Source organism: Microtus ochrogaster, chromosome 18, assembly GCF_000317375.1.
Source record: "Microtus ochrogaster isolate Prairie Vole_2 chromosome 18, MicOch1.0, whole genome shotgun sequence".
NCBI classification, from domain to species: Eukaryota; Metazoa; Chordata; class Mammalia; order Rodentia; family Cricetidae; genus Microtus; species Microtus ochrogaster.
Genome location: NC_022020.1, coordinates 52,608,387 through 52,621,875, shown reverse-complemented (window position 1 = coordinate 52,621,875; position 13,489 = coordinate 52,608,387). Strand labels below are relative to the sequence as shown.

General features: G+C 50.4%; 1 protein-coding gene across 2 annotated transcripts in view; it reads right to left on the bottom strand.

Moving 5' to 3' along the window:
- The window catches only part of Tubb6 (tubulin beta 6 class V), a 14,113-nt gene extending 6,851 nt beyond the window's left edge, over window positions 1-7,262 (bottom strand). The window contains exons 1-3 of one of the 2 annotated variants that reach the window (XM_026783663.1): window positions 7,202-7,262; window positions 6,208-6,316; window positions 4,600-4,710 (exon numbers count right to left, since the gene is read on the bottom strand). In XM_026783663.1, the coding sequence (XP_026639464.1) occupies window positions 4,600-4,660 (61 nt within the window). In that variant the 5' untranslated portion in view covers window positions 4,661-4,710; window positions 6,208-6,316; window positions 7,202-7,262. Of the gene's footprint in view, window positions 1-4,599; window positions 4,711-6,207; window positions 6,317-6,870; window positions 6,996-7,201 lie in introns of those variants that run through there. The other variant, XM_005356223.1, reaches the window with a different exon arrangement.
- Between the last annotated feature and the right edge of the window lie 6,227 nt (window positions 7,263-13,489).

Here is a 13,489-nt window from a genome sequence, read left to right as displayed (position 1 = left end):
CTGACACACTGACACACACACGGGGAGAGGGAGAGAAATGTAAAAATAAGCCTGGGTATGGCAGCATATTCTAGTTCCAGTCTAGCCAGAATTTTGGGGACGAGCTTTACATGCCAAATATCATTTTCTTTGCATGTGTGTGTGTGCACATATTGTGTACCTATGTAGTATTAGTGTACAGGCCTGAGGTTGAAGTGTGTCTTCCTCACTTAGTGCTTTGGACAAGTGCACACCAAACCTGGAGCTGACTGGTTCAGCTATACTGGTTGGCCAGCAGATACCCAAGACCTTCCTGTCTCCACAGATACATACCCACTATACCCAGCTTTTTTTTAAATGGTCTAATAGAGCTTAGCCCTCATGCCTATACAGCAAGCTCTTTATAACTTAGCCATCTCCCCAGCCCCTAAATGCCATTTTCTCACAGTTTCGAGAAGCACCTGGTCCACTGGACAACTAAGCAATGACAAGGTCTGCCTCGATTTGAGTTTGCTCTTGTTTATCCACGCACCAAACAGCTAGAACGGTGAGGACAGACCTTTCTTAACCTCCCACTTTATGATGGGCAGTGGTGGCGCACGCCTTTAATCCCAGCACTCAGCAGGCAGAGGCAGGCGGATCTCAGTGAGTTCGAGGCCAGCCTGGTCCACGAAGCAAGTTCCAGGACACTCAGAGCTGTTACATAGAGAAACCCTGTTTTGAAAAACAAAAATAACCCTCCTACTTTTCAGTTTGAACAAAACTGGCTGATACAAAAAGCTGCCTTTCCACAACCCAGAATTGGAATGACAAAGTTTCCTAACAGGGCTGCAACTGGGGTACAACACCCAGGCCAGATGGGGCTCACAGACAGTCCGTCTGGACAGAAAAGGGAGAAAAACCTGCAGAGAAGCCATGGCTATGACAAGCCATCACCTTTGCTACACACTTCCAAGGAACCTGACGTTTTCATACAAGACTTAAGGCATATGAAAGGTTAGGGATAATAACACAGTGACTAGCCACACTTCTACCCATGTGACGACAGACCCCATCGACATTCTAGAAATTCCAATGTAACTTAAACATCATAAACAGTGCCAAGCCAGCTTCCCGTGTTCTCTCAAAGAGCAGGAATGGGGTATGTGCCTTCTTCATGGGAAGTGTTTGGTCACCTATTTGAACACAGGTCTTCGGGTTTCTCTGGGGCCAAGTCTCACGTGCTATGTCTAAGGTTCTCTTTAGGGCGTTCACACTTTATACACAGAACAGCCACTTTCGGGGTTGTTTTGGTGATTCCTGTAACTTTTTTCCACTTGGGTTGTTTTTGTGGTCCTGGGGAAAATCACACCCAGGACTTCCTCTATCCTAAGCACATGCTCAGCCACTGAGCCACACCCCAATCCTGATAAAGCAGTTCTCAAAGCACCAAGTCACTACTAGGGTAAGTGCTGGGATAGCAATTTAAATTTAACTTCAGGTAAAGGCAGAGGTAAATTGCGCTGCGGTGGCCCTTAGGCCGTGGGAGGTCTGGCCAAGTCTTCTGAGATGTTTATTATACTTTTGAGAGTCTACTCTGAAATCAAAGTCAGAAAAAGAATTTCCATGGACCAATATGCTCATGTTCTTTTTAAAGATTTACATATGCACCTATGTATGTCAGTGCATGCATGTGTGGATGCGTACATGCCCAGAGGCCAAAGAGGGGTGCCACTTAGTCTCTATCACTCTGTCCATTCGAGGCGAGGTCTGTCTCTCTGGACCTGGGGGCTTCTTTGTGCCCCTCCCCCACACCCCAGGCTGAAATCCAGCAAGTTCCAACAATCCTCCTGCCTCTACTCCTCTTGGGGCTTCCATCACAAGTATGTGTGGTATGTTAGGCTTGATGCGTGAGGGCTGAGATCCGAGCACCAAGTTCTCACAAAGGGACAGCAAATGCTCTTAACCACTGAGCCCCTATCTTCAGTTCTCAGTCTTTTGCTTGTTCATTTAAGGCAGGGTCTCACAGCCCAGACTGGCTTCAAACTCCCCACCTCTCTGCCTCATCTTCAAAATGCTAGGATTTCAGGCCCGTGCCACCACTCCCAGATCATGACAGTACTCAGTGCATACATGAGGCAAGGCCGAAGAGCGATGCCGGCTCTCTTCCTCCGTCCAGTGTCTGACTTAACTGCAACTCTCTGATCGGGCTAGATTGGCCGGCTGAATAAACGCAGGTATCCACCGGGTTCCACCCCCCAGCACTGGGATTATAGGTACACACCGGAGTACTGGGCTGTCAGGGATCCAAATTCAAGTCCTCCTGTCTGCACAGCAAGTTCTCTACCAAGAAAACCCTCTTCCCAGCCACCTTATTACCGTATTCTTTATAAGAGCAAACTGCTTCCCTGAGAACTGGCCTTGTAAGGAATTAATTACCATTGATTATATTATGTACTAACTAAACTACAGATCTTAGAACTACACACTAACATGGAGTATGGTTTATAATATTCCATGAAAAAAATCTACATAATGGTATAATTAAAACAGAGGACAAGACAACCAAAATAAAGACAGGTCAAGGCAGACCCCAAGCTGACTCTGAGTCTACGGAGATGGAGAGCTGGAGAAAATGATTTGGGTACTCTAAGTCTGCTTTTCTTTCTGAGACAGGGTCTTTCTAGATAGCCCTGGCTGTCCTAGAACTTGCAATGTAGACCAGGCTGGCCTCAAACTTAGAGATCCACCTGCCTCTGCCTTTTGTGCCACCTGGCTTATAGTTTAATTTTTTGATAATGTGATTGTGTTGTATTTTGCTGGAAATAAAGGCAAAGTGAAAAATAAATGCTAGTTTAGAATCAAAGGGTTCGTAAATTGTCTTTCAGGGATAGAGACATGGGGTGTCACTTCCTTTCTTAGATTTAATTGCCAGAAAGAAAAGAGAGGGAGGGAGGGAGGATGAATTTAGTTGCCAGAAACCCAGAGTGACCTTCAGCTAACCTGAGCCCCCCTCCCAGCTGACCGCACTTGTGAAGGGCTCTGCTTTAATCTCTACACAGCATCAACCAGGCACCTGTGTGGGGGAAGCAGCAGACTCAGCTCAAAGTCATCCTCAGCTACATAATAACCAGCTGTGGCTACATGAGACCTTGTCTCAACTCAATCACACCAATCTTCTCGCCTTGCTAGAACACCCAAAACACTGCTCATCTGAGCGCGTGCGTGTGTGTGTGTGTGTGTGTGTGTGTGTGTGTGTGTGTGTTGAGAGAAAGAGTGAGCCAACATCCCTGAAAGGTCAGAGGACAATCTTACATTGGTTTGAAATAAAGTCTCTTGCTTACTGCTTCAGGCTCCCTGCCCGTGGGCCTCTGTTGAGTCCTGCACCCCCCTCTCATCTCTGTCGCTGCCACATCTGCCTCTACGTGAAGTCAGGGAATTGAATTCTGGTCCTGCTGCCATTACCTCACCTCAGATTCTCATAAGAGAATTCTTAGAACTTCAGGGTTCTTGAAGGGGCCCTTCCTGTCAGATACGAGGAAATGCTCCATCCAGCTGCCTTCAGAGACCATGAGATAGTCATGCACCACTACAAGGATCTTCTGCCTTCTTCAGAGCAGAGCCAAGCACAAGTCGGAGGCAAATTGCAGTTTCCATGTGGGAGCGTTTCTGTGACAGCCTACATACCTACCCATTCAATTCTGTCTCCCTAAGGACCAGAGAGTCCCCGTGCAAGTTAGACAGCCAGTCCAAAGTTGTGCAGGGAATGGAGGGACCCTCGAGGGCCAGTGGCAGCATGCTATACTCTTCACTGGAACCCTGTCAGAATATGCTCTCCCTCCTCTGCCTTTTCACACAGGGTCTATGTAGCTCTGGCTGACCCAGCTCTGAAACTCACAGAGTCTCCTGCCTCTGCCTCCCCAAAGCTGGGAGGTGCAGCATTGGTGTGTCCTATAACACCCCACAAAGTAGTGTTATGTTTTTAAACAGTGACATCTGGAGTTTTGCTTTGATTGTTTAAGTGACTTTGGTCTATAGCTTTCCCAAAATAATGTTTTGGGAAAACACAGCCTCATAAAAAAACACTGCAGCTCTCACTATTTCCTCTCAGCCACGGTTGAGGTAACGGGACTGCCTATTACCCCTCAATTAAACTGTGACTGCAAGCCGGGTGGTGGTGGCGCATGCCTTTAATCCCAGCACTTGGGAGGCAGAGGCAGGCAGATCTTTGTGAGTTCAAGACCAGCCTGGTCTACAAGAGCTAGTTCCAGGACAGGCTCCAAAACCACAGAGAAACCCTGTCTCGAAAAACCAAAATAAATAAATAAATAAACTGTGACTGCCCGGGGCCTTCTGAAGATGGGGCCAGGATACAGATTTCTCGTGATACCTTTACTCTCCATGATGCTTGTAGGCCAGGAATCGCCCTTAGAATTCTCCAGTTCCCCTGGAATACACTCTGATGGCTCAGCCTTCCTAACCTGAAAATTCCAAATGCTCCAAACCCTGAAGCCTTTTGACTATCTCCTAGGTAGGTGCCACAAGTGGACAGTCGCAATTCAACCCTGGGTTCAACCCCCTGCCCCACGATAAATAAATACAAAACAAAACAATAAGAAAAGCAAGCAAGACTGAACCTACCGAAGATGAAGTTGTCAGGCCGGAAGAGCTGCCCAAAAGGCCCAGATCTCACACTGTCCATGGTGCCTGGCTCCAAGTCCACCAAGGCAGCCCTGGGCACATACTTCCGAGCTGGAGAGGGAAAGGCCATAAGAGTTACTTCCAGGTTCCTGGGAAAACTGACTTTTTTCCAGCAGTCCCACCGGCTCAGAGCGGCCTGGCTGGGATAACCAGAGTAGCTTCAGAGAGGCTACCATGACTTTTCTCTCAAAAGAATCTTAACCTTGGGATGAGGAACTACTAGGCCCCCTAAGCAGGACCAGTGAGAAACAGACCCTCCTGCCTACATCATGCCACTGGTATTTCCCAGTTCACCCCGGACACTCCTTTCCTATTGGACAGCGGCACTTCTCTAGCTGCGCGGAAATAAACAAGGTCTGTGGAACTGGCCTTCCGTCTGATTTTGGCACCTGCCCCACTCAAGTGTGTGAATGTATGAGCAGTCAAGCTGTGTGCGCAGCTCCTCCCTGGTGACGTCCCAGGGGCTCTGGGATCCTAGAAGTTCACTCATTTAAGTAAGAGTGTGTCTGTGTAGTCTGCATGGCGCCTGCGCGAGCTGTAATTCCCAGTGAGGGTAGACTTCAGAGGACCTCGAAGAGGAAGGGCTCTGCACATAACCAAAGAGAGGAACGGGTATCACAGAGGTCACGCCATGATTAAGAAGAAGTGCAGTGTACACTGTGGAGTTTCTCTCAGAGCTTCTAGAGTCTCCCTCCATACCTAGTGTTCCACGTCTGCTTATACGAACAACTTCCCATGATTCATGTCTACCGCCCTTCCCAGCTCTGGATGGACGGGTGGGCAGTGACTCAGACTCTGGTGACTCCAGGGGGTGTCTTGGATGTGCTTTCAATGTCATGCCACGGGAGTGCCTGCACATGTCATTTCTGGGTGTTCTTCCAATGCCCTGGGATTTTGTTGCTTTGCAAGGTGTGTGTCACACTTTTAAAACAAAAATTGCTGTAAAAATAGTGTTCAGAGGACAGAGGCGCTGTCATTCCCACACTGGGATTACCCAGGGTCTGAAATTTTACTAATCTCCCGATTAATTACTCAGAGCTGTCCGCAGCTTTAGTGTCCAGCAAACATAATTTTAGGTGAAGGACCAGAAAAAAATCATTTAAACAAGTGTTTCCCAAAATTTTAGCCAAGCATCCCTAATAAAAGCAGCATTTAAAGCTCGCTACAGTCGGTTACTCTGCTCCGTTCTTTTAAGAATGGCCTGGAAGTGCTGAGGTGATTTCACAACCTCAACGGATTGTCTGGTTCGGGCCTTCGGGATAGGCGGGATCCCACAGTTTGAATAGACCTAGGGCGGGTTTCCCGCTGCAGGGGGAGTGAGGGAGTGGCCGGGCATCAGCTCCATCCCGCCCGAACTTTTCCCCGAGCAAAGTCTCCCGCCGCCGAGACCGCACCCCGAGCGCCTCCCTCTCTAGGTCTAGCCCGGGGTCCCGGCTGGGGATGGTCGGGTGCTGTCAAGGCATGCCCGAAAGGCAGCAGGGAAGGCCAGGTGCCGGCGCCGGAGGCCGGGTGGCGCGGGGGTTGACGGCCCGCAGCAGTGCGACTCACAGGATGACTCATTGTAGTAGACGCTGATCCGCTCCAGCTGCAGCGCTGAGTCGCCCACAAAGTCTCCAGCTGGGTCGATGCCGTGCTCATCGCTGATCACTTCCCAAAACTTGCGGGGGAACGGCGAAGGGACAGAGAGTCAGTCCGGCAGCTCAGGGAGCCCCCGCCACCCTGGGGACACCCCACTCCCCACCCCGGGCCCTGCGACCAGCTCTGTAGAGTCGGCTCCCCGAGCCCTCAGACGCAGATGCAACCCCTGGATCGTAATCCCGAGTCGGTGCGCTGAGACCCATGGCCGAACCACCGGGGTTGGCCGCAGAAACCTGGGCCCACTCCTTGGGGGCCGCTCTCGAGGGCGCGCCCTTCGGGACCAAGGGCCCACTCTCCGGGTCGGGGGCCCCAGGGCGCACTCTCTGGAGCCCGCAGCTGGGACTGGTGGCCCACTTCCAGCCGGATGCCAAAGGCCGGCTGCTGGGACCGGTGGCCCACTCTCTGGGCTGGATCCCCGGGTCTGCCCGAGGGGAGACAGGGCAGGCTCTTGGGGGTTTGTTCCCCACCAGGAGTGCGCAGGGTCAACCTGGCTCCGAGGAGCAAGGCGAGGTCTTCCGAGGCCGGCGACACCCACTACCCACCCGCAGGAGCGGAACACGTGCCCGGGCCCACCTTGGTACCGATCTGGTTCCCGCACTGTCCCGCCTGGATGTGCACAATCTCCCTCATGGCGGGCGCGCTGGCTCTCCCGACGGCGGCGTGACTGCGACCGCCTGCGCGCTCCCGGGACTTGACCCCTCTCTGCTCTCCACCCTCCACCCCCTCCATTCCAGCCAATGGCAGTGGGCTGTCCCGCTTGCTGTCCCCGCCCCTTCCCCAAAGGCTAGCGGGCTGCTCTTAGCCCCCGGCTCGACAGCTGGAACTCTGGGCGCCGGGCGGGGAGGTGCAGGGTGGACTGCAGGGACTCCCGAGGAGGCGGCGAGGGGAAGCCCTAAATTCTCACCGTACCACCTTTTGTTGTCCCCTCGGTGCTGTTGGTACCCGGAGGAGAATGGAACCCGTGGTATTGATCACTTGCTAACAACGCTCCCAGGAGAGCAGAGGGAACCACCCATAGCCCAGCCGGTGGAAGGCGACCTTTGGGACCCGACGTGGATTCGTTCGGGTGTCTCTCTATCCCCGGCACGCCTATTTTGCGCCTCTCCGCCTGCCTCTCCAGAAACATCCATAAAGTGACTCCACGCTGTATTTGCCTAACAACAGCCTCCAATTCCTAACGAGCTTGGAAAGCGCTTGGCGAGGGCTGGGCTCGCTCTCACCCTCACTCCCTCACTTTTGAAACAAAACAAAACTGAGCACAGGCGCACAGGCGCAGTGCTGCTGGAGGGAGAGGACTAGGAGAAAAGCGACCCAAAGAGCTGGTCTTTCTAGTCTCATCAAAGGCAAGGGGCCACTCGGAGATGAGGAGTGCCAACTGTGATGCGTTAGGCCGCAAGTTTCTGGTATGATGATGGCTCCCGAGTGTTCTTGATCTCAGCAGATGGCTTTACCACTGCTGGGCATTCTATCATGCTCAGCCCCTCCAGCGGGCAGTCTCATCCTGTCCTCAGAAGCCCCCACTAATCATAAGGACTGGTCACCGGTAGGAATGGTAGGCATGTCCTGCCACCAGGACACATAGAATGTTCTGGAATCTCACGGGATGCTCACCAGGCAAAGACCTTACCCAAGGCCAGGGGAAAACACCAGCCAGCAGGTGAAAGTCAGGGTGTCTGTTGGGACTCAAGAACGAGCCCTGGGTGGTAGCTGGGATGACTTGCTTTTCCAGCCTGTTGAAAACACTTGAGTTCTGTGATAACACGCCCTGGACCCAGGGCTCCAGTCATGTCCTCATTAGCAAACTGAAAGGCTTATCCCGGAGACCACCTGACAGGAGACCACCTGACAGGCTCTCAGACGCCAGAATTCTTTGGCACCCGTAGCCTGTGCAGCCACTAAAGACTCCCAGGTGTTCCCCCACGAACGTTTCCCGTCGAGGGAATCTGAAAAACTCCTGGGTCCTCCTGAGCTCAGGCCAGTCAGAAATGCCACAATGAGGCAGCAGCAAGACCCATGATTGGTACTCGTGGTTTCTTTTGAGATCCGTGAAAACGGAGGAAACCCTCGCGTGGAGCTGGGGATGTACTCAGTAGAATGTTGGCCTAGAATGCAGGCAGGAAGCTCTGGGTCAAATCCCTGGGTGTGGTGCTACGTGCTTGTATTCCTAGCGCTTGGACATTTGAGATAAGTTTAGCTATCACATTTGAGGCAAACTTGGGCTATATGAGACCCTGTCTCCAAATATGAGAGACAGCCTGAGGTGGGGGTGATGAATGTGGATGAACATGTGTGTCCAGATAGAATCAGCTGAAAAAATGGAACCCTGACTGGGAAAATGCCTCCAAAAGATCCATCTGTAGGGCATTTTCATAATGAGTGATTGATGGGTGGGGTCCCTCCTGGGTTGGTGGTCCTGGGATCCATAGGAAAGCAAGCTGAGCAGGCTAGGAAGCAGCACTCCTTCGTGGCCTCTGTATCACTTCCTGTCTCCAGGTTGGAGTTCCTGCTTTGGCTTCCATCGGTGGATTGTAATTCAAAATACCTAAGCCAAACAAAACCTTTCCTCCCCAAGTTGCTTTTGGTCACAGTGTTTTCTGACAGCAATAGTAACCTTAAGATATGTATTTACTTGTCTTTGAAAGGAGGCAAAAGGCATCTAAAAATATTTTTCTTCTAGAGCTTTTCAAATGGTTCCAAATTTGGGTATTGTTTTACCCACTGGATCCCTCCCAATCACCCTAGCACTGTTCTTCTGCTTTCTTATGGTCCCCAGACCTCCCAAAGCAGAGATCTCCAGTGATATTCCTGCAGAAGTTGGGAAGAGGCTGCAACCTTTCCCAGGTGCCCTGAAACCCCGAGGCTGAGGCATCAGAAGGCTCATCTAGGCTCTTGCTGCACTTGCTCAGTGTAATTACTAGCTCCCAGTAAATGCTACCCTTTCCTCTTGCTTGGGGCGGAGGCTAGGGTAGGAGGTAGCCACAGAGGAGCTGCATAGTTCTGGGGGATGGAGGGGGCTGCTCTTCATCTTGGTCACTTGAGCGGTTTAAAGGGCACTATCCACTTTTGCTGAGCAAGCCATTTCTACAAGGTGGTCCTGGGCTCTGATTTGAGCCTGTGGTTTCCTGTTGAGCTAGCAAGCAGATGCCAGGAACTCTACCACAATGACTAGGATTCAGTAAGGGACAATGTGACTTACTGGGGTTTCTGGAGGCTGCCCGACACCAGCTTTGCATTGTGGTGGGAGAGCTTGTGGTGGGAGAGCGTAAGAAAATAATGAGACATACTGCTGGATGTTTTCTTTTCTTTTTTTTTTTTTTTTTTTTTTTTTTTTTTTGAGACAGGGTTTCTCTGTGGTTTTGGAGCTTGTCCTGGAACTAGCTCTTGTAGACCAGGCTGGTCTCGAACTCACAGAGATCCGCCTGTCTCTGCCTCCCAAGTGCTGGGATTAAAGGCGTGTGCCATCACCGCCCGGCCTGCTGGATGTTTTCGTACAAAATTCATAGGATTATCATAATACAAGCAGGTCTCCTAGCAGATGAGGAAAATGGAACCTGGCTTAGACCCCATCATCTTGCTAAGCATCGGATGAAAGGACTCTATCCTACGTCTGAGGCTTGCCTAGGATGCTGAGGATGTGGAGCAAGAACACACAACTGGTATCTAGAAAGCTGGGATGATAACTTAGGAAGAACATGTGTTTTGCCTTAAAAAGGCCTGGGACTTAATCCCTATCATAACACACTCATGTACACACACTCGCAGATGTACACACACACACACATACACACACATGCACTCATCACACACACTTAGTATCTGGAAAGCAAATCCAAGGAGACTTGGAGCTCAGTCAGGGGGACAGCACTGATCACCTCCAGTCCCTTCCTCCCCACCCCCAACTCCCCCACACTGGAAAGGGTCTCTCGCCTGACACTGACCATCCTACATCCAGTCCAGGTTTATCCTCCAGGAAAAAGAAGAGGCCCTGAATGCAGTAAGCTCAGGAATCCTAGGGTCTGGGCTCCCAGCACAGCCTAGAGCAGTGATTAAAGCTCAAGGAGGACATTGAGGTGGCGGTGGTTTTATCTTATCTTGGTCTAGGGTGGCAGCCGTTTTGACTGACCCTAGGCTACTGCCAGGGGCCAGAGCCTGTTCACCCCACCAGCTCCATGTTTAGCTGTGGTACGCTCTCCTGGAACATGGCGCCTTCCATAAATCATTGTCCAAACTTAATTCTCTGGAAGTTCTCTATGCCCACCACGGATGTGGGATTCCCCTCTGTATACTGTGAATAGTAATTGGTTAATAAAGAAGCTGTCTTGGGCATGTGATAGGGTAGAGCAGAGCTGGGGGGGGGGCTAAGTAAATGCTGGGAGAAAGGAGGCAGAGTCATGGAGAAGCCATGGAGCTGCTGCCTGAGACAGACATGCTGAAACCCTGCCGGTAGGACACAAGCCTTGTGGTAAAATATAAAATAATGGAAGTGGGTTAAATTAAGATGTAAAAGCTAGGTCTGGAAAGATGGCTCAGAGGTTAAGAGCACTGACTGGTCTTCCAGAGGTCCTGAGTTCAATTCCTAGCCACATAGTGGTTTACAACCATTTATAATGAGATCTGATACCCTCTCCTGGTGTGCAGGCAGAACACTGTATACATAATAAATAAATCTTTTTAAAAAAAAAAAAGATGTAAAAGCTAGCCAATAGGCCAAGTAGTGATTTAATTAATACATTTTCTGTGTGGTTATTTCGGGAGTCTGGGCAGCTGGAAATGAACAAACAGCCTCCTACTACACACCATGAGGCCCTGTCAGTGAGCACGTGGATATGCTCCACTTCAAGTCCGTCAGCCTGAATGACCTGGGGACTCAAGGGCAGCTGCAGAGGCTCACACAAAGTCACAGATGGAGCCCAGCAGCTGCCTGTTGCATGTCACCTGAACGTGTTACACATTTACTCTTTACTTACCTATTCTGAGCCTGGCCTCAAACTCAGGATCTCCTGCCTCAGCTTCCTACGTGCTGCAATTGCGAGCATGTAGCTGGGCGGTGGGGGCGCACGCCTTTAATCCCAGCACAAATGCAGGCAGATCTCCATGAGTTAGAGGCCAGCCTGGTCTACAGGAGCTAGTTCCAGGACAGCTAGGACTGTTATACAGAGAAACCCTGTCTCGAAAAACAAAACAACCCCAAAAAAACAAACAAAAAACCAAAAACAAACATGTACCACTATGCCTATACCTTTTATACTTATTTTACTTTTTTTTTTCTTGAGTGTAGCCCTGACTGTCCTGGAACTCACTTTTTAGACCAGGCTGAACTCACAGAGATCTGCTTGCCTCTGCCACCTGAGAACTGAGATTAAAGGCATGCGCCACCACTACCCGACCCTTATTTTTTGCGGTACTGGGGATGAAACAGGGGCCTCAGCTGTGCTGAGCAGATACTACCACAGAGCTGCACCTTCAGTGTGCCTGTTCCATTTTAAAGGAGTTTTGTATCAAGGAATTTTAGTTTCTAATAAAAACAATAACAACAACAAAAGTAAACAAACAAAACAAAAAAGCCACTTAATTGACAAATGGTTATGTATATGTATCACGTTATATTATGTATAATGATCAAATGATCAAAGCAGCCAGAAGAGCAGGACACGCCTTTAATCTCAGCAATTGGGAGGCAGAGGTGTCTTTTTCTGGCTAACCTGGAACTAGCTCTTCTAGACCAGGCTGGCCTTGAACTCACAGAGATCCACCTGTCTCTGCCTCCCGAGTCCTGGGATTAAAGGTGTGCACCACCACCCGGCTCAAGTTTTAAATTCTTATTTTATCTGTGTGAACACAGGGAACTTACCTGGGACAGCATGCATGGAGGTCAGAGGATACTGTTAAGAGGTCGGCTCTCTCGTTCTACATGGGTTCCAGGGATCAAACTCAGGCCACCATCAGTGTTAAACTGCGGGAAGCAAACTTGTTTACCAGCTGAGTCATCTCTCTGCCCCTAGTACTTTCAGCTGTTTCCTTGCGTGTGGACAGTTGGAGTGTTTTCTAATTTTCTATTAGTAGCGCTATCATGCTTTAGCAGACTCCTGGAGGTGGATTCCAGGGCCACTGGTGTGTGAAGAGTTAGGGAAATGTCAAGGGGCAGCAGCATTGGGATAGGGGTGTCATAGGAACTGCAACTGAGAGTTAGTGACCTGGTGAGAAAGGAAAGCCCCAACAGCACCTTGTCCCCCACCTCCCGGATTCCTCTGAGGGAGGCTGGGCATCGCCTGCTGGACGCCAGCTAGGGCTCTGAGGCTCGTGACTTGTTAAGACACCACTAAAAAGTAAATTTAATGGGAAGGGAGGCAGCTGGCTCTGCCGGTGTCTTCTCCTGTAAAGCCTCCATGCTAGAGAGAGACTTCTGACAAAGACAGCTCTCATCTTCATGGGGCGATCCCTGGCAGTTCCTTCATGAGGCTAGGGGCCCAGCTTCCTGGTGGGTTTGGGGAAGAAGTCTGTGAACCACGCCCCACAGGACAGGCCTCAGGAAAGACCTCCTTTGGACCCTGACTGTTTTCATCACCGAATCAAAACCAGGTTGGAGTCCAAGGAGACGGCTCAAGTAGAAGTGAAGTGTTCCTCACATAAACCTGATAATCTAGCTTCAGTTTTTGGATCCCACTGGGGAAGGAGAGAGATCAGCTCCCCAGAGCTGCCCTTTAATTGTGCACATGTGCGCAATCTCACACAGACACACACGCAATAAATAATAAAACATTTTTTAAAAGAGACCACATTGGTTGGGAAAGATACCGTCGCTGTAGGATGGGAGCTGTGTTGTGTGCCCTTGTGTGTATAACACAGAGAGATGAGCTGTGCCCTCAAACCCTTTCATCTCCAACCAAACAAGTTCCTGCCCAAGATAACAGTGAGTGTTCTGTCCGGTATTTTACCTGCAAGTTAGAAGAGAGAGGATTGGGGGGGTGGGTGGAGAAAGAGGCACCCTATGACTGTTGTCCTCCAGGGGCCTTCCCAAAGCCCCCTGACTTGTCTTTTCCACAATCCTACCTGCCTGCTGGGTTCCTCACAGACAGGACCCAGAGTTCAAAGCCTCCTCTGCAGAAGTTTGAGGGTCAGGGCCCCGTGTCAGCGAGGCCCACCTCGTTCACTATAAGATATTATTTGTAGTGTTTAACAGTGAGTCATGAAT